The following is a 19,684-nucleotide window of genomic DNA, read 5'->3' as shown; positions in this document are numbered from 1 at the left end:
TACATGATAGATAAATGGTATTTTATTGAAGTATTCATGTCTCGCAGTCATAAGACTGAATTGTACAGAGAATTACATCGTAAAACAGACAACAAATATTGCAAAACAAGTATTCATACAAAAGAAACACGTAAAGTACTGACATTATAAAACGACAGGACATGTAGACTTACAAACATCAGTATAAAGTCAACTTATGGATACTACAATGAGTCTATCAAATTAGAATGACATATAAAACCAGGTAATGGGTAATAGATAACAATTCATCACTGAAGAATAACTTATACATTATAAATGAAATTTTAACTCACAACAGTAGTCAGTGAAGAACACTTTTGAATTTCATTATATGATTTCAAATGTGATTGTTGCACATCTAATTTGGCTATACATACTTATGTCACTTACCAGTACTTCAAATATTTGTAGTAACTTTCTTCTGAAATTCATGCAATGTAATATCTGAGGATTTTTTTTTTTTTTTTTTTTTGGGGGGGGGGGGGGAGGGTCACGTCCTTGCATGCAAACAAGAACTGTCATTACATAAATATTTGTGCTGCATTTATTGCTTCATCCCATCTCTTCTGTCCAGTAAATTTGATGGATTGCTCACAGTATGATGCTATTGGTACAGCAGAAATGATCCTTGGCCATGCCAGAAACTTACATGCATGAGCCAATGCATGTAGCGAGTACCCGTAAAAAGCTCATTAATTTGTGTGAAACGTGACACCAATGTTTAGCTGTGATTTGTTTGTGATGTGGGGGAGAAAAAATGCTGGTACTATTGATCCATGATTCCGGTTTGCTCAAGTGTACGTATCAACTTTCATATGACATTGTAAACTCAGTGTTTGCAGGATAATAGTCCATCAATCACTTCGAGCTGTCATAAAACTTGCCACTGGGCGGTGACTATGTTTTTCTTTCCTACATGATATCAGGAACAGTGACATGCTACTACAGCAGACTGCATAGGGTAATTGGTCTATTTGCTGCTGCAGCAATCTTTTAAAAACTACAACATCTTAGTACAAACACTCAAGAACGTAAAGACAGCATCTGCAATGCAATTGTTTGTTTCTACGTTAAACACACAAAGAAATTAAATTGAGTTAAGATGTTTCAAGGCCTTAGATACTGTATACAGCATTTTGCTGAGTTTTTATTTTTGCAAATTTCGGGAGTCTGGTGCTATTCAGAAATGTTACAACATGCAAAGATATTACCACTGATCACGTGATGAGCATGCCTACATTTCTCTGTTCATACCATAGTACATGATGACAAATTTAACCCTCACAAAATTGTTGGGAAGTCTCGATTCGCGAATAATTAGACTCACTACATACATGGTGTATATGTGACAGTGCACCTCAAAACGAACATAAAGTCGCACACACTGATTTTGTGTGAGGACTGAAAATAAGTGAAATGGGTCAACCTAGCCAAACTTGACTTTTTCATATTTCCTGAAAGAGTGGGTCTTCTTTTACATTATGCTAAAATTTGGCATCATAAAACGGGCAGGAAAGTGTGTTTTTTTCGCAGTTTATCTCGAACATTTTTGGTAGAATAGTTTGATTAGGTGTGCCTTTAGAACCCCTTTTTCATTTCTGAAAAACCTTGTCCACACTCTTCACTTTCAACTCTATAACTTTTGAAAGGATAGTGCTACTGCTTTGAAAGTTGGCATTAATTATGGTCAGAATGTGTTGATGAGGCATGCCTAATTTCAGTTTAATCTGATAATCCTTTCATTGTTGTTACTCTGGTGGTTTACTTCCTGTTTTTTGTCCCATTCATCACACAGCCAGCACGGTTTGGTAAAGATTAAGCGCTCGAATAGACACTGTACTTCAGAGCCTCTTTTCTCAGTTCACACTTTTCATGAGTTTGTGCTTTCTTTCCAATATTTAGATAGGTTAGAAGAGTCCATTTGATTTGAGTTATACATCATTTTAAAGCTTAAAGTATGCTCTTTCAGAATATGGTCTTAACTAAAAATTCATGTCTGGCGACTTTTTGTTTGTTTTGAGGTGCAGGGTCACATATAGTCACTTGAAATTAAGCTAGGCTTGATGTTCCTTGTTACCCTCTGTGCTCCTACAATGTAGCAGACAGAAGATCAAAGCCACTTTTAGTCCTAGTAACCACATTTATGTGGTTGGATGCTGTGTCTTTTTATCACAATTTTACTTACCAGTTATATTGTTTTATAAAATTACATAACAAAAAACACTCTATTTCATTTAAGCCATTGACGTTAATATACAATTGTTTGTTTCAGTTTCACAGTTTTGAAAAGCTTCTCCACTGCTACATTCAGCATTTCAAATAATGCTTGGCAGAAGTAAAAAATGTTAGAAACTAAGATATTACATCTTTGCACGATTTATACACACTTTTGATGCAGAAGTGAACAGTGTCAAGAAATCTGCTAAATGTTTATTTAACCCATCTAAATATGAACCAATTTTGCTGCAGATAGTGTCATCTTTCCATCATTAAATTGGCACCCAGGAATTTCCTTACATATCCTATACTGGAGGATTATATGAAACTGCTAAATGCATGAAATCTGCACAAAATCAGAGAAAAATTCAAAGAATTTGCCAATATGACAGAGAAACAGGCACTTCTATCTCATAAAATATGTTGCCAAATGAAGAATCAATAACAAAATTGGGAACGAAGAAGCTTCTCAAAAACTGTAAACTGGGCAAACAATTATTATATATGAACGACAAAGAGCTCCAATGAAACCCACAGTTTTTGTTAAATTTACCTTATAAAAGCATAATAATGAGTAGTAAAAAAAGAATAGGAAGAAAAGAAAGAGCACCAAATCACAGATATGTGATTTCTTGGACTTGATTCATTATGAAAGGACAGTCCTTGCTTCCCTTTGGTGATCTACATGAGATGACAATGTCAAATCTTTTTGTCAATATACTCTGGAACATAGCCAAGCAAACTTATTGGCCCGAATTCACGAAGGTGGTACAAATGAAACCATGGTTTAAACCATGGACAAAAACCATGGAGCGCCAAGTGTCGCATGGAATATTTCATTACAAAATCAGTCATTTCGTCGATGAAATTATTATTTTGTAACGAAATGACAACATTTTGTATCTAAATGAACATTTCGTTAACGAAATGATAATTTCGTAAACGAAACCGTCATTTTTTTCGACGAAATGACCAATTTTGTAACGAAATATTCCATGCCACACTTGACGCTCCATGGTTTTTGTCCATGGTTTAAACCATGGTTTCATTTGTACCACCGTCGTGAATTTGGGCCCTAAGGTTTTCACCCAAATCTCTTTTTGTACTGTCAAGAAGAAGAAGGAGAAGAAGAAACTACCAGCAAGGGCTCATTGTACAGTGTCATGTCCATACAATTTGGTCTCGCTGGGTGTAACTTTCACGGAAAGCGATTCTCATTTGAGAGGCGTTTTGGTTCTAGAACTGAAATGAGATCCAGAAACTTCAAAAGGAAAGTGAAAGCGGTGAACATATCCAAGTATCCATTTGTGGTCATTTGATGCACGTTCATGTCATAAATCAAACCCTTTGACTGAACTGTGCTATAATATATTCTTGGATTGGTGCACTGGCTGAGATATTTTTCTTCACTGCCAGGAACAATTTACCCACAATTAAATGTTGTTGAAAGTGAGTCACATTTATCCTTTCCCTCAGTTCTATAGCACAGTAAGTCGTGTTCACATGGGACTATCATATGAGTTAGGTGTGTCCGTCTTATGTTGACGTCTGAAGTCCTCGAGGAAATTCACTATGTATCAATCAAACCATTTTGCAAAGTACCTGATCACTTTGGCCTGTATTCACGAAGGTGGTACAAATGAAACCATGGTTTAAACCATGGACAAAAACCATGGAGCACCAAGTGTCGCAAGGAATATTTTGTTACGAAATTGGTAATTTCGTTGACAAAATGATCTTTCGTTAACGAAATTATCATTTCGTGGACGAAATGTTCATTTAGTTATAAAATTTTGTAATTTCGTTACAAAATAATCATTTCATCGACAAAATTACTGATTTCGTAACGAAATATTCCATGCGACACTTGGCGCTCCATGGTTTTTGTCCATGGTTTAAACCATGGTTTCATTTGTACCACCTTCGTGAATTCGGGCCTTTGAGGATGAATCTCAATACAAATAAAAGGTTCCCTGAAATGCAAATGCATGTTGATTTGTGTTGATTTATGATACCCTCAACATCACTTTTGCAGTGAAACAAATATCTGGAAACATTCCATATATTTTTCAATAATTCTTCTTCTATTGTTCTTCAGATTACTTGGGAATGCCCATAAAAAAATCCCTCCAAACCAATATTCCTGTTGTGACCTCATCTGTCAATCATTGCTAAAGTACTGAAATGTTTAACAAAAGACATTGGAATGCACCTTCCCCTCGACTCAGCATAACTTGCATGTTTCTGTGATATTAATGTGACTAACAAAAACAAAAGACATGGCGAGGGAACATGCAAGTAACATGCAGAGTAAAGGGGAAGGTGCATTCCAATGTGAACGGAGGGACAGATATGCTATGTGATATAGTCAGGTTTGCCACTCACCTTCCCAAAGTGGCCAGAGAGTCTATACAGGTCATCTTTTATGTTTCACTTGTACTACCACTACATACAGCTTTAAACTGTGCTATGTGCATTGGATGACATCTGGTAAACAAACTATTTGCTCCTGTTTGCATGTTTGTGCTGGTATCAAAAAGTACAAAATGGGTTGAAATCTCCACACTACTGCAGCTCTCATATTTCCTGGTATCGGCAGTGGTGCCAACATCATTCCAGACAGTAGTCAGGCAGATACTTGCGTGTCACACAGCAGTCAGGACAATTTCTATATGATTTCTCTTGTCTGGACATGAAGAGTAACCATAGTTTTCTGGAAGACTCCAGGGGGTGGGTATTATGAGGTGATCACACAAAGGTCAGTACATAAATCTCAGAATGGCCAAAGTCGCTCATATGGAGCTCCTGTATAAGCCATATATTTTGCAAGTCTAAATTTTTGTGAATCGGGACTTCCTAATGATTTCGCAAGTGGTTAAATTCGCGAAGATGGAGTCCTGGGGCCCGTTTCATAAAACTTGTCATCAGTGACAACTGCCACATTTCTATGACAAATTTGCTCTCAGCCAATCAGATGCAAGGATTTCAGTAGCTTGTCACATCTATGACAACTTGTCACTGATGACAAGTTTTATGAAACAGGCCCCTGTACTGAACGGAGAATTTTTTACACATTTGTCATATTCATATCGGGTTCAGGGTCAATATCTTTCGCATGTCTTCAATTTCGCCTCTAGCACATGACTCGTGAAATTCACGAAAAGAAAAACCTCACAAAATATTTGGCATATGCAGTATATGAGACTTTCAAATCCATTTCATGAAGTCTTTCATACGTGTGTCTAATGAGCGAAAAGTCTCTCTTAAGACTTTCATGAAACGGACCCCTGAAGAATCAGGGAGACGTGGGCAGCTCTGGTACATGTTTTACTCACTGTGTATCGACTGTGGTAGAGTTCTTGCAGGGTCGGCGTTACTGGGTTCAGAAACCTCTGCCTCGCCCTCTTGAGCTGACTTAGAACCTCGTTCATCAGCTGGAAAGACAACAAGAAAGTGACATTAAAAATAATATTTTAGGTATTAATGCATTGATCAGTCTGATTCTTCATAATCTCATATGTGGCTGCATATAAAGGCCTGTATTCAATATAAAAAAAAACAACAACTTACACTTGTTTAAATATATTTGAAGAAATAAACCCATTTACTGACAACACAAGGCTACACAATGACCCAGTCACACGTTCTTGTCACGATCAAAGAAACAATGCAAAACATGGTACAATATGTACATCAGGTGTCAAAGGAGTAAAATACTTTCAAGTGGCACACTGGACACTGGCAGAGACTTGATCTCCCTGTCAACTACCTTGATGACTTCCTCCGCCGACTGGAATTCGTAGTCGACGTCCTTGGCGTTGATGACTTCTAGAGTGGAGTAGATGTGGTTGCCGACGTCTTGTACCTGGGCAGGGGAGGTAGCCAGTCATGGAACACATCAGAAATGATACAAACTTATCATCTATTTTTCATTCAAGACCTCTGTGGAGAGGTACTACTGTCAATACACAAGTCACATTTTACACAGCTATGCTACTTCATTTCCAATATAGTCAATTCTTTTTATTCATCAATTTTGTTTGACCATAGTATTGATAGCGTTAAAGGAAAATCCACCCTGAAAATCAGTTTGTGTGAATAGCAGCAGAAAATGTGAGGAACAAGAAATTGAAAGTTTGAGCAAATTCTGATCAAAACTGAGATGGTCACAATTTCTTGAAGTCGCGATGGATCAAATGCAAATTAGCAATTCTGTGATGTCAGACACAAGCTGACCCCCCCCCCCAATTTGTGCTATAGTATAATATAAGTCCCATCAAATAAATTTCCCATCGTACATGCATCCCTAATACAACAATTACACATATTTCCCTACATAACTCCTGCATAAATCAAATACATTCCATCAGCTATAAAAACAGGAAGAAATATCAATTCTATCATCTATGTACAGGGCAAATACAAATTGTAGAAGGTTTGTTCACATGCTATAATCGTGGCATTGTCAATTTCTGTGTACTTGGTCACAAATTAAAAATGCCATTACTCTCATATATTCAATCAGAATTTGGTCAAACTTTCACTGACCTGTTCCTCTCATTTTCTGGGTCTATTCAACAAACTTTCATTTTTCCCCTTTTTTTTTGACTTCCCCTTTAAGCTTGGGTTGGATTTGCACAAGTAATGGACAGGAAATGATAACAAAGTGTGATCAACATTCATTCTGGGACTGGTATATAAATCCCCTTTCCTTTGCACTTAAGTACGAGAGAGGAAGCGTGATTATGCTCATTAAACTAATGCACATTAATGTTACATTTCTCTCAAAAGCTTACAGCATACATCAGCATCTGTGTATTAACACCCTTAACTGTGATATTACATCCTTCATACACACACACACACACAGACACACACACACACAAAGAGTGTGAGATTTGCATTGGACAGAAAAAAAAAAGAAGGAAAAAAAAAAGTTGGAGCAGCTTTTCAAGGAAATATATTTTCATGAGGACATTTTGTCAAAGGCTTTCAAATCTATACATGACATGAGGTTTTGCAGTTGAAGCATTGAATAATGCAATGGCATTCCAACTTTTATGTATCATTGATATCAAACAACCAGAATCAATTCAATCATTTTGCTGGGAAAATAGAGAAAAGAAGAAGAAGAAAAAAGAAATACTACAGTTTACTGTACTTGTTCACAAGGTTACACCTGACAAAGCTATGCTTTAACATTGCTTTGTGTACTTGTCATTGATCACTAAGTAGAAAGTAAACATTAACTGTTTTCTATGCAAACAATGATTGTTGGAAAATACTTGCTTCAAAAATAGCACAATCATCAGCCCGGAACTCCTGCAGTGCATACAACTGAAAAAAAAAAAAAAAACTCTGACAGAGCAAAACACCACACCCAAATCTCTCCGGATAAACATGCCAGAAACTCCACCTCTCCCGCTTTTGACAGGAGATCTCCTACCAAAAGCTCATTTTTGCAAAATCTCCCATTCTCCCGCCTGAAATTTAATTTCTCCCGCCCTGGCTCTGTATCTCCAGCTTAAGATGCATTTTCTCCCGCTTGAAATGATCTTTCTCCCAACCAAACCCCTTTTTAAAACCTGGAATTAGATTTTGAGCTACATGTAGGTGCTCAACCCCCCCCCCCATACATTCATACCATCAACTATAGATTTTAAAACGCATGCACAGAGTGCTGGTACGTGTTCACACGGGATCAACACAGTGCCTCCGTGAGCTTTTATAATCTTTGATGTGCATACATGGTACGTACTGTGCGCTTCGCGCACATCAAGTTGGAGTCTCCAGTTTGCTAGGGGTTTCAGGCAGGAGAATCTCCAGATCAGAAGGTGCTGGTGGTTGGAGTTTCTGACATGTACTTCCTCTTTGCCAATATAAATTGGGAAACAATGACGGCTTCTTATTCAAACCTGTTGCAATCTCCACGGCATGTCATCTCGTATGTATGTCTTCACAAGCTGGTTGGTATTTCTGTGTGGCTTTAAAGTCAGATCCTGGGAAGAGGATAGTAATAATAATAATCATAATAATTGCATTTATATGGCGCTTTATACTGGTGTTTCTAAGCGCATTGGTGCTATAAATGTATTCATACAAGAAGACTAGAAAACACAACAACATTAGGACAATGCAAAACCAACCAATAACAAAAGAAGAAGAAAAAAACAATACATGTGATACAGTGATACAATAATTAATAACTGACTGTGTATGGATGGAGGGGGGATGGGAGTGGACAATAAAGGATAGGAAAAGGGGGTGAAGGATGGGATTAAGGATGGGATTAAGGATGGGGGATGGTAGATGGAGGATGGTGAAAGGGGGATTCAGAATGGGGATCACGTACGGAAGAAGGGGATGGGGGATTGACGGTCAGGATGGGAGATGGGGATGGGGATTGCGGGTGGTGGAGATGGAGATGAGAGTGAGGGGTGAGGGATGGGGGTAGGGGATAGGGGTGGGGAATAGTGATTAGGAGATGGGGTTGGGGGATGGGGGATGGGGGAGAGGGATAAGGGTAGGGAATAGGGATTGGGAGATGGGTTGGTTGGGAGATGGGATGGGCGTTGGGGATGAGAGGGATAGGGGTTGGGGGATAGCGAATGAGGGATGGGGCTCGGGATAGGGGTGGAGAATGGTTAATGGGGGAGGTGGTGGGAGTGGGGAATGGGGGATAGTGGATGAGGTTGGGATATATGGGATGGGGGACAGAGTATGTGGAGTATGGAGTATGGAGGATAAGGGATGAAGGATGAGGGATGGGATGGGATGGGGATATGAGATGAGGAAAGGTAGTCAAACAGACAAGAAATAGGTCAGCATTTTTATTCTTTCTTTTTTTTTAACATGCAGTGAAAAATGAAGCTCAGAGCATGTAACTTCTTCTCCTACCAAGAAAAGGTCACTGGAGTTTTTATTTTGCAACAATACAACAATTGTAATACTGCAGGATGTCACCCTACGGGGTTTGAAGCAACTTTATGTGGAAGATTGTGGATAAGTTTACCATCTCCTGAGGAGGCATTCTACCTACCCTAACCTCCCAGAGAATAAAGTACCCTTCAGAAAAACAAACAGCATAAAGGAAGAAATCTGAACTGAATATGGTCTAAAAATAAGAAAGTTATGATAATTTGACGATGGTAAAGCATCTCAAATGGTCTCCCTTGGGCAGATGGAGACAGTTGCCTTGGTAACATGACCAAGAGAACATGTGAGTGATATTCCTTTCTCAAGACTATAATGCAAATGTACACTGAACAGCCTAACACAATCAAAGCTGTCACATAAAAGTTTGGATAACAAGCTATTACTACTTACAGCTTTGCATAGCATGTCTCCAACCAGAGTCACGATACCCTTCACGTAATCTGTGCCACTGAAAAAAAAAGAAAGAAATGCAGAAACATGGTCAAAGAAAAAAACATAAACCCAAACCAATAGCACCCAAGATGAACAAATGGTATACTTTTCCACTATAATTACACATCCTACCAAGTAGGTCCATGCTACCACGGAGGTGGGAAGCTCTGTGTAAATTGTGTCAAAATGTTTGACACTTCACAACCCTGCCTGAGCAGATTGGCGACTTTGTGTTGCTGCTAATCACTTTAACGCCGTCATAAAAGCTGCAAAAAAATATGCATAGAAACTGGACTGAATGGACCACAGCTAAGAACCATCGTCAGTGCTATGAGATTATTTGTGGCATTTATACCAGTGGCGTACTGGTGTTATATACTTCTCTAAAAGATAAGTTTCACAAAGGTACACATGTATATGTGTTCAAACTGATTGGAACAAATAAATGCAGATGTACCCGTACTCCATACACCAAAATGTAGTGTGAAATAGTCATATTCAAAGATAATATTGCTTCAGTGAGCCAACCTTACAAATGAATGAAGTGTGCCATTGCATATATACCATGGGTATGCTTTAATTTCTAAAATGCTACCTTTTGTTCATTTTCCTTTTTACATAGGAGAAGTTGTTTAACCAAAAGGGAAGGTGACAACCTTAAAGTGAATCAGTTCTTTACATACAATTTGCACTACTGACTCACAACTCTTTCTTGATTTATAAATTATTCCTTCCTCAGGTAGTTTGAGCAATAGTTGCTTGCATTTTCTTTTCCTTTGGGGATGGGGGGGGGGGATGTGAAATTAATCCTGCTACAGTTAATCAACAAGGGCTGTTGTCTTTATAATGTTCTCTTGTTGTTGTTGTTGTTTATATGTTGAGTTGATCTTGAATTATTTAAAATCAGCCAGGACGCTATGATTTGCCTACATCATATCTTTTTTTTTTTCTTTTTTCTTTTTTTACATCAAACAGCTACAGACGATTGAGCAACACACTGTCTACACTCGACCTTGGTTTCCTGACTCCTATTACCCAGGGTCACATGATCACATTTCAATTTTGTTTTGTTTTGTTTTAAAATCATGGCCCTGTGATGGAGAGTGAAACTCCTTAATGTATAGTGGTAAGGAAAACTAAGAGTGGATAAGTGGTCGAGTATACCATGTGACACTGGTAGTTGTAGTAAGTAAAAGTGAGAGTAACAGAGATGATGGTTGTCAAAAAGCCCAATGATAACAATGAAGACGCTGGTAATACCGAGAATGACAAAGTACAGTGACGACAACACTTATTTGATTGACTTCTACAATGGCAACAATGATGACAGTGATTAAAGGGATGGTCATAGTATTTTCTTGAGGTGAGGATTCAGCTTTTAACATTTTGCACGATATTTAGAAACCACTCTATGAAATGTTAAAGAGCATAGGGGAATTGAAAGTTAATTTGATGAAAATTTGTTTCAAAATGACTGAAATATATAAAAAAAAAACCATAAAACAAAACGATTCTAATAAAAGTTGTGGCCTGTTGCATTCTTCTAAGATCACTGTTTTGGATATATCTCAGCCATTTTAAGACCAATTTTCATCGAATAAATGGTGAATTCCTCTAAGAATTTCATGGTCTTTCATATTTCATATGAGGTTTCTCATTATCTCACAAACACACCCACATAAAAAAAAAAGTTGGAAACCTGCAGCCCCATCTAAACCGAAACTGTACTGTTCCTTTAAACTAGTCACAATAACATGAATTATGGTGATGAATTAGAGGTCGATAGTGGGTTAGATTGTTTAGATCGTCATGTACATGTATAGAAGAACACATTACACAATGCAAGTCAAGAGCACTGAATGCCTGGCCAATGTTTAGTCTCTATGCATTCATACTGTGTTGAATAGACCAAGGAGTTATCACATAATTGTGATAACTCCTTGAATAAACACAGTAGCTGTTAATCTGTTTATGTATGTTGCTCTCAATTTGTGGAATAATCTTGCTCTGTTTGCATATCAGCAAGCAGCAACAGTTAATGAGTTTAAGACCTGTTTAAAACTCATTCTAAAAATGTTATTTCATTTGAATAACGTATGTCATGACTGTCATTATTATCATTATTATTTTTGTAATAATAATAATAATAATAATAATAATAATAATAATAATAATAATGATGATAAAAACAATTGTTATTATCATTATTATCACTATTACCATCATCATCACTATTATCATTAATTATGATTTTGTTGCTGTCAGTGAATAATGTCCTGATCATTACTATTATTATCATCATCATCATCTGTAACTGAAGGAGGATGAAGTTTGCTGGTTTAGAGAAAAACTTACTTTGTGCTTGAGAGGACAAATGTTTCTGGTTTGATGAGTGATCCAGAACCTGAATGGAACAAATGAGAGAAACATAAAGAGATAAAAACACATGCTGATGCAGTCTCATATGAGCGAAATATTATGTAAATTACTTCCTCTTTTTTTCTCTCTCTATTCATGTATTTATCATGAATTTTCTTATCCCTATTTTCTCCTATCTCTCTGCTCTCAAATATAGCTAGAGAAATAGTGTGAGCAATAATTAGATAGGTTGATAAATAAACAGATAGATAGATATAACTACAATACTTCTGAGGATGAAAAGGAAAATTGAACAATTGCTACCACTGTCTCATCATACAAGAAGTAAGACTGAGTTTGTTTGCTTGTTTGTTTCATTTCCATCTGAGAAGATGGCTGGATAGCCCATATTCAGCTATGCTAAGCTGGTCTTCCATGGGGTCCAGTTGGATGTGAGGTGGGACCACTTCAGCGGGGTAGAAACCCTGTTCTTTGCGATGAATTAAGTGAGAGTTGTGACTCTCTCACACACGGGACTTCCCACGTGTCCTATCCAAGGGACGCTGTGTTTTGCCTCAACTAAAGGGGATGGTATGGTTACTCACAACATTACCTGCACCTCATCAACATCAACAAATAAAATGTTGCATACAAAAGGAAAAATGACTCATAAAAGGAGAATAAATATTTTAAATAGGTCACAAAGACAAGGAAGCCACTACTATGACTATTCATCCTGACTATCATTAACCCGTTGAGGACGGTTTGATTTTGCTACAACACGCATTTCCCATAGACACCTGCCTGAGTATACTCAGGACTCATCCTCAACGGGTTAAGGGACTTGGTATTTGAAAAGAGTGATTTAATGAGCCGTTTGGGATCTTTCTACATACCAGAAATGTCACTATGATGCACAAAAATCTGATGGTAGTCCTTTGATTCATGCTAACCTGAAATTATGAACCTGGTACAAATGTGCATCATACATGTATGTACACATGCAGAACCTGTAATTGCATTCTGCCAGTGCTAATAAAACTACAAAGACTCAGATACCATATTTGTGTGGATTGATACTTTATCATATGATAATGATTTTTATCATGCATTGCCAGTATTTTGTAAGGTTGAATGAAAACATTTCTTTTTAATTTGAGCCCTATTTTGATCATAACTATCGTATCACTCTGTTGCAGAATCATCAAATGCTTCTAAATCACTAAAGTTACATCTGATCCTTTAACTGACAACATTAAAGGTTGGAATAAATGCTCCTGCATCAAATTGGTAATTTTATATTAATTATCTGTTTCATTTTGTGCAGATTCAACTAACTCTAATTACTTCCATTTAATGTTTCTACAAGATAAGCAAATTGAAATTGCATTTTAAAACTCCAATGTGGTCAATCTTAAAATTTCTGTGGTAAAATTATTCCACGATTTGATATACAAATTTACATCATATGGTAGTACCCCCTTCCTACCCTTGGCATACAATGTACACTCTGGATGTGTGTTGTCATGCGCTGACAGCACATACAAATATTGATTCAATCAATACGGCCCTCCTGGGTTGACTGTGTAGAGAAAAGCAATAATCACAGCGATCTTGACTCACATTTTTCTTTAATAAGATGCCTGCTGGCAATTAGGTCTCTCTAGAGAGGACGGTGGCCTCAGCCCAGCTTGCAAAAACGTCTCATTCAGATTAAAATCAGCAAACATGTTCTTCATTAGCGCTGAACAATCCAACATTTACGGCTTGCAATTTTCTTCCCATAACTACTGTATGGCTCAGCTTTTTAATGAATGAAGCCCCTGCTGTATGTATAGTAGCTCTCTTACCATAATAGAAGCATTTCAAGCTCGATAATGACAGCCACTTGGCTTTTGAGAATTCATGCTGCTGCCATAGTGGCTACAATTACCATGGTACCACAGCTGATTTTCACTGCATTACATATTGAGTTGGGTTTCCGCTATGTAAAGCAGCACAAGTCTTCTTAAACGAGACCTCTCAGATGATTTTCAGATTTTTACATTTGAACAACTATAAATTAGTTATACTGAGTACAGAGTTTCAGAATTTGTGATAATTGGGATGAAGAATAAGAATATTTTTAAAATTTAGAACAAATTTCAATGAACAAGGATGATGACATGGCACAGTCACCATAATAATGCATGAATTGGGCTCAAGGAAGCAGAAGAAAAGAAGAAGGCATGCATAAATTATACACAGGTGAACTTGCAAGCAAGCGGTATTGTAATGGAATTACACTGCTACATTTCTGAAATATGTGAACCTCCTATCTCATCATCCTTGTTCAGTGTAATTTGTTTCAGGTTTTTCAAAGTATTGTTTCTCTGCTCAAGAACCAAAATAAATCCCACAAATCTATACATGGAGCTGTCGTTTTATGTACTACATGATGTGAAATTATGAAAATCGTCTGGAATGTCCCTTTAACTTGTCAAAAAGTGTACAACATGTGAACAATTTCATCATTTAAGCATTCACTGATTACTCATCGATTGTTATGGAAACTTTCAGTGTCCCCATTCCACAGAGAAGACCAGCATTAGTGAGTCTAAAGAGGAAATACTTCAGCCAAGTAAAGATGGGACAATATCAAAATAGCTGAAACTCACACACAGAAATGCATAGATGGGACTACACATGGAGAGAGAGATCATACAGTAACAGGAACACCCCTAATGCTTGCTGCTCATGCATGAAACAGGGTGAAAGACAAACAGTAATATTATATGACCTATATAGATACCAATGTGTGATTGGTCAAAATGCTGTCACGTGACCATGTTCACAAGGATGAGAAGCATTATATTTCATAACATGACGTAAATTACGTACAATCATGGAATATAACAGCCACTACGTTAAACAAATGGCGTTATATCTGGAGGGGTGACGTAATCAAAAATCAATTGTTATGATGCGCGCAACATACACAGAGACGCTTTGCACACGTACACACACACACATACTTACGAATGTAATCGTGACCGGTCGACTGACCACACGCACCATACCACTTACGTTTACAGAATGCGCTAGCGGTATTAAATGAGCATCACACTGACACACGCTAGTACACTGCAAGCGCGAATTACGAAATTGCAACTGATTTGTTTTCGTCAAACTGGCATGGCAGCTTTGATGAGCAGCTGCCCTTCGCTTGTGAGAGAGAAAGAATTGTTGTCCTGATAGCTATAGAGCCTCCTACTCCAATCAATGTTAGACAGTCGTGACAGGAAAGCCAAAGGATTTCCCATTACATTACCAGAGCCTGAACTGAGTAAGTTTTTATGCTAACGTTACTTGTACTAGCGCAGGACCTGGACCAGGGCCAGGTCCGTAGTCTAAACAGCTCTTGTTCCAGTGACTGCAGGCAGAAGAGATTAGGCCCTACATTATCAGACAGTTCACATTCTCATACATCACCACAAACAAATGTTATGTCAACAAGCTTGCTTTACCCAGACCAAAAGCGGCATTTGGTCTAGTCTTCTACAATTTTCACATCTCTCATTACAAAATCTGGCTCTACCGCTACGAAACTAGGCCCTACAGTACGTACGATTGATTAACGACTGTTCTAGAAATTACTTAGTATGTGATAAACAGGCAACGGCCGTACTCCACGGAAGAACGAATTCCTGGTAGGCCGACGTGAAAGCCATCGGAGTTAGATCTACGTATCAAAAAGGTTACTTGTGGCTCGATTGAATACCACTGGCACTACTAGCGCACTGTTGTCATGCGGTACGCGCGTTCATGAATATGACTGCGAAAAGGAGTAGTGTTTCTAACTAGACCTAGTCGTTTTGCTTTAGGGCCTATACAGCAGTTTATTTCTTGTACTGCAGGTCATATAATATAACAGATATTGACTTTTTCCTTCGGTAGGAATATAACATTTAATTTCCCTTGGGAAGTTATATTTTTGTCTCGGAATACTATATTTTTCCTCAGCGCTACGCGCTTCGGAAAAATATAATAATCCTCGACAAAAATATAACTTCCCGCGAGGATCTCAAATGTTATATTCCACCTCTGGTAAGTCAATATCTGTATATTATTACATTACATATTACATAATTACATGACTGGCTCTGGATCAAATGCCCAAGCTAAACTCCTTAGCAACTGAACATTCTGTACCTAATGGCCTATTGTTCCCTAGAAGTTACAGCAATACAATTCTCATTTTGACAACTTTCTTAAAAAGATCACTGCATGTTTATTTTTGTCTATTATAAGTTATGTTTATTTGAAAGCCCATTAAAACTTTACAAAATGAATGGTGTGTCAGAGAAAAATTAGTCGTGCAAAAATATCCACAAATGGCGACAACAGCTCTGATTTTTGAAACTGGAAAAGTTGCCAAACATTGCCTACAACCCTTTGTGTGCTTTGAGTATCAATTGGCACAAAAAAAAAAAAAAAAAAAAAACCCACAGCAGTTTTAAACACCATCCAAAGTAATGAGTCCCAGGCACAGAAAGGTTTTACAGAAAGAGGCGGCGGAGTGGAATGGGTGCTAATGGTCAGACATTGCACAGTGGCAAGTTTGGCAATACTGGTGTGAAGATGAATTTTGTGAGAAACTCCCTGAAATATGCTCTGAATAGTGAGGCGGCCTTCAAAATACCGAGTATCATACCTGGGGCCTGTTTCATAAAACTGGTCATCAGTGACAAGTTGTCATAGATGTGACAAGCTACTGAAATCCTTGCATCTGATTGGCTGAGAGTAAATTTGTCATAGAAAAGTGGCAGTTGTCACTGATAACAAGTTTTATGAAACGGGCCCCTGGTACATCACATGAATGCTGTGGGCTACACACTAATCAAGAATCTATAGAAATATGCTATAGACTATTTACATTTGATTCTCTTCATTATCATGTCCTTTAGCAAGGTTGTTTTGTTTATTACCTTGTCTTTCCAATGCACAAAATATACAGTTCAGTGATTACCAAACATTTGTCAAAAAACATTGTTGTTTTCACCTGTTGGACCCATACATTTTCTTTTTGTTTCATTCCTCACATGAACATGAACTGGCAGAAAAGCTGTTGCAGTAATGTCATTCAGCAGAATCCCCACAGCTTGAAATTATCTTTGGCAACCCTCTGTTTCTCAAACCGCAAGAGACTAAACACTCAGAGGTTGAAATATCACTTCCTCATTCTTCCCATGCTTTGCTCGACGCCTACATTAGTGTGACCTAACATGCTTTCGGGAGAACACAAGAGCGAAGTGGATGGTACATTGCTCATTCACAATGTGCCCACTCTACCCGAGATCGGTCTGATTGTAGCGCAGCAAGATCTAAATGGCCACTTTGGAGTTTAATGTAGCATGCACGCCAGTTAGTTATTAAAATGGATCATAGCTGGATATCATCCTCGCTCTAGCCTCTGATTACCAATTATGATTCATGATTGCACGTACGTGATTAGATTGGGTTCCGCATAAAGCCTTCGAGATTAACAGAAGTGATATGGACGAACTGTCTACAGACCATGAAAGGATTTTGCGGTAAACAGCAGACAAACATTGCAGTTCACTACTCACACTGTGTCAGATGTCAGAAGATATAATTTTCTAGCTTCTGTTGAGGGTTAGATTCAGAAAGGCAAATGTAGCTCTATGGAGTAATTGCAAACTACTTATTAAGATGCAAATGAAATGTGAACAATCTGAAAATAAAGCCCCCACCTCCACATGCAGTTTTAAAAACCCCTGTCCCTCATTTTCTTAGGTTAAAAATAAACAACGCACATGCTTGCTCACTTTTCAGTGGAAAACATTCCAGTTTTTGGTCTCATTTCTCAATTTGTTTTGCACTCATGATAAAAGTTAGATACATGTATATAAGTGGTTACTTTTGTTCGTGTTCTGCATCTGTTGGCAAGTATACTGCATGCCTCCCCTCCCTACATAAAAGAGAAAAACGAAAACACGAACACTACTTTCAATAAAAAGAAAAGAAAAAAAGAAGAGTTTCAAGGGGAAAAAGACTCCAACTGGTTTTTCTGTCAGTGTTACTGAGGGTGCAGAAGAAAAAAAAATAAAAGGATTTTATCTATGTTAATGAGCTGTACTAAAGACATTCATGAACAGAAAATATTATGTAGGATCACCTGTGCTTACAAATTATGTGCGCCCGTCATAATACATCACTAAATTCTCTTTTTGAGTTCCAACAGACTCATGGGAGGAATCGTGTCCTTTTACTGCACACCTACACATTTTCATTCATGCGGAAACTTAATTAGCTTTTGCGCCATCAAATCGGGCTGACGATACAAGCCACAACAAATGCCTTGTTGATATCAGGGAGGTGTTTCACCTTCCTGTTGATATACAGTCTAACAATGTTTGCTGATACGTCGCATGTTTATTTTGGATGGTTACAAATTAAAGGGACAGTACAGTACTGGTTGAGGTGGGGATTCAGGTTTATAACATTCCTAAGTGAGATGAAGAGAGACCTCTTATGAAATATGAAAGACCATGCAATTTTAAGAAGGATTCAACGTTTATTTGATGAAAATTGGTTTTCAAATGGCCGAGATAGCCAAAAAATTGATAACAATAAAAGGTGGCAGGCCACACTTTTTATTAGGATCTCTTTGTTTCACCTTGTTTTTGGATATCTCAGCCATTTCAAAACTGATTTTTATCAAATAAACTTTTGATACCCCTTAGAATTGCATGCTCTTTGACATCTCATAGAGTGGTTTCTGAATATCTCTCAAAACGTTAAACACTAAATCCTCACCTCAACCAGAATTGTACACACCCTTTAAGTGCAGCATGTGAGGCATAGTTCTTGTAAGCTGTACTCGAGGTTTGTTTTGTTTTGTTTTTTTCCCCCAAATGCAATGTTTAATGTTGACCATGATTGGTTCAAACCTTCATATCTTGTGACAGATGGCACAAATTACTCTGCATGTCCACAGTAAAATCTCTCCAAAACTGACTGCTCACTTTTCATTCAGCAGGGTGTAACAAATCCACTTGTCTGCTTACCAGGGGCAATTGGAGCTCACTTGGGGGGAATTCACACTGGAATTACTGCAAAACCAGAAATTTTCACATGCATGAAACTTTCGCAAATTTGAAGAGGAGCCAAGATTCGTGAAAATGAAATGCATGCGAAAGTTCTTGTTTACACAATGCATTGAATGCCAGTGGCAATTTGCGAAAGTTTTGTGCCATGAAAAAGGCTGACGGCTCCAATTTGCAAAAGTTGTATGCTACAAAAATTTCTGGTTTTACAGTAAATACCATGGTAATTTTGTTGTCACCATTCTTACTGAAATACCAACTGAAGGTAAAAGATACTGCAGTCTTTCAGTTTGTACCATTCTCATTCACAAAATACCATGGTGTTTCAAGACCGAAAATACACCTCTCTAGAAGTACATGTATGTATGCATACAGTATCTCCTCCTCCAGTGAGAAGACAGGAAGTGTGTCGGTTCATGTGAATACCGGTATACACACACTGCTGTACAGGGGGTGGTATATTGTAACATGATTTACAAACAAATCTCAAATGGGTATTTCGTGAGAAGTTTGAATTACCGCCCTAAATACCAGGGTATTTTGTGGTGTATTTGCATTCGTATATAAAAAAATATACGAAATACTGTGTGAAATAGCACAGCATGTCACCA

General features: G+C 37.7%; 1 protein-coding gene across 1 annotated transcript in view; it reads right to left on the bottom strand.

Annotated features, from left to right (window-relative positions):
- Positions 1 to 19,684, bottom strand: part of LOC140227291 (protein rogdi homolog) — a 45,366-nt gene that overhangs the window by 7,252 nt on the left and 18,430 nt on the right. The window contains exons 4-8 of the mRNA XM_072307714.1: positions 11,962 to 12,010; positions 9,565 to 9,622; positions 8,154 to 8,237; positions 6,008 to 6,103; positions 5,574 to 5,672 (exon numbers count right to left, since the gene is read on the bottom strand). Coding sequence (XP_072163815.1) covers positions 5,574 to 5,672; positions 6,008 to 6,103; positions 8,154 to 8,237; positions 9,565 to 9,622; positions 11,962 to 12,010 — 386 coding nt within the window. The remainder of the gene's footprint in view (positions 1 to 5,573; positions 5,673 to 6,007; positions 6,104 to 8,153; positions 8,238 to 9,564; positions 9,623 to 11,961; positions 12,011 to 19,684) is intronic.

This window comes from Diadema setosum, chromosome 4 (assembly GCF_964275005.1).
Source record: "Diadema setosum chromosome 4, eeDiaSeto1, whole genome shotgun sequence".
NCBI classification, from domain to species: Eukaryota; Metazoa; Echinodermata; class Echinoidea; order Diadematoida; family Diadematidae; genus Diadema; species Diadema setosum.
Note: the sequence above shows the minus strand (reverse complement) of the source record. Positions and strands in the feature narration are given on the sequence as shown.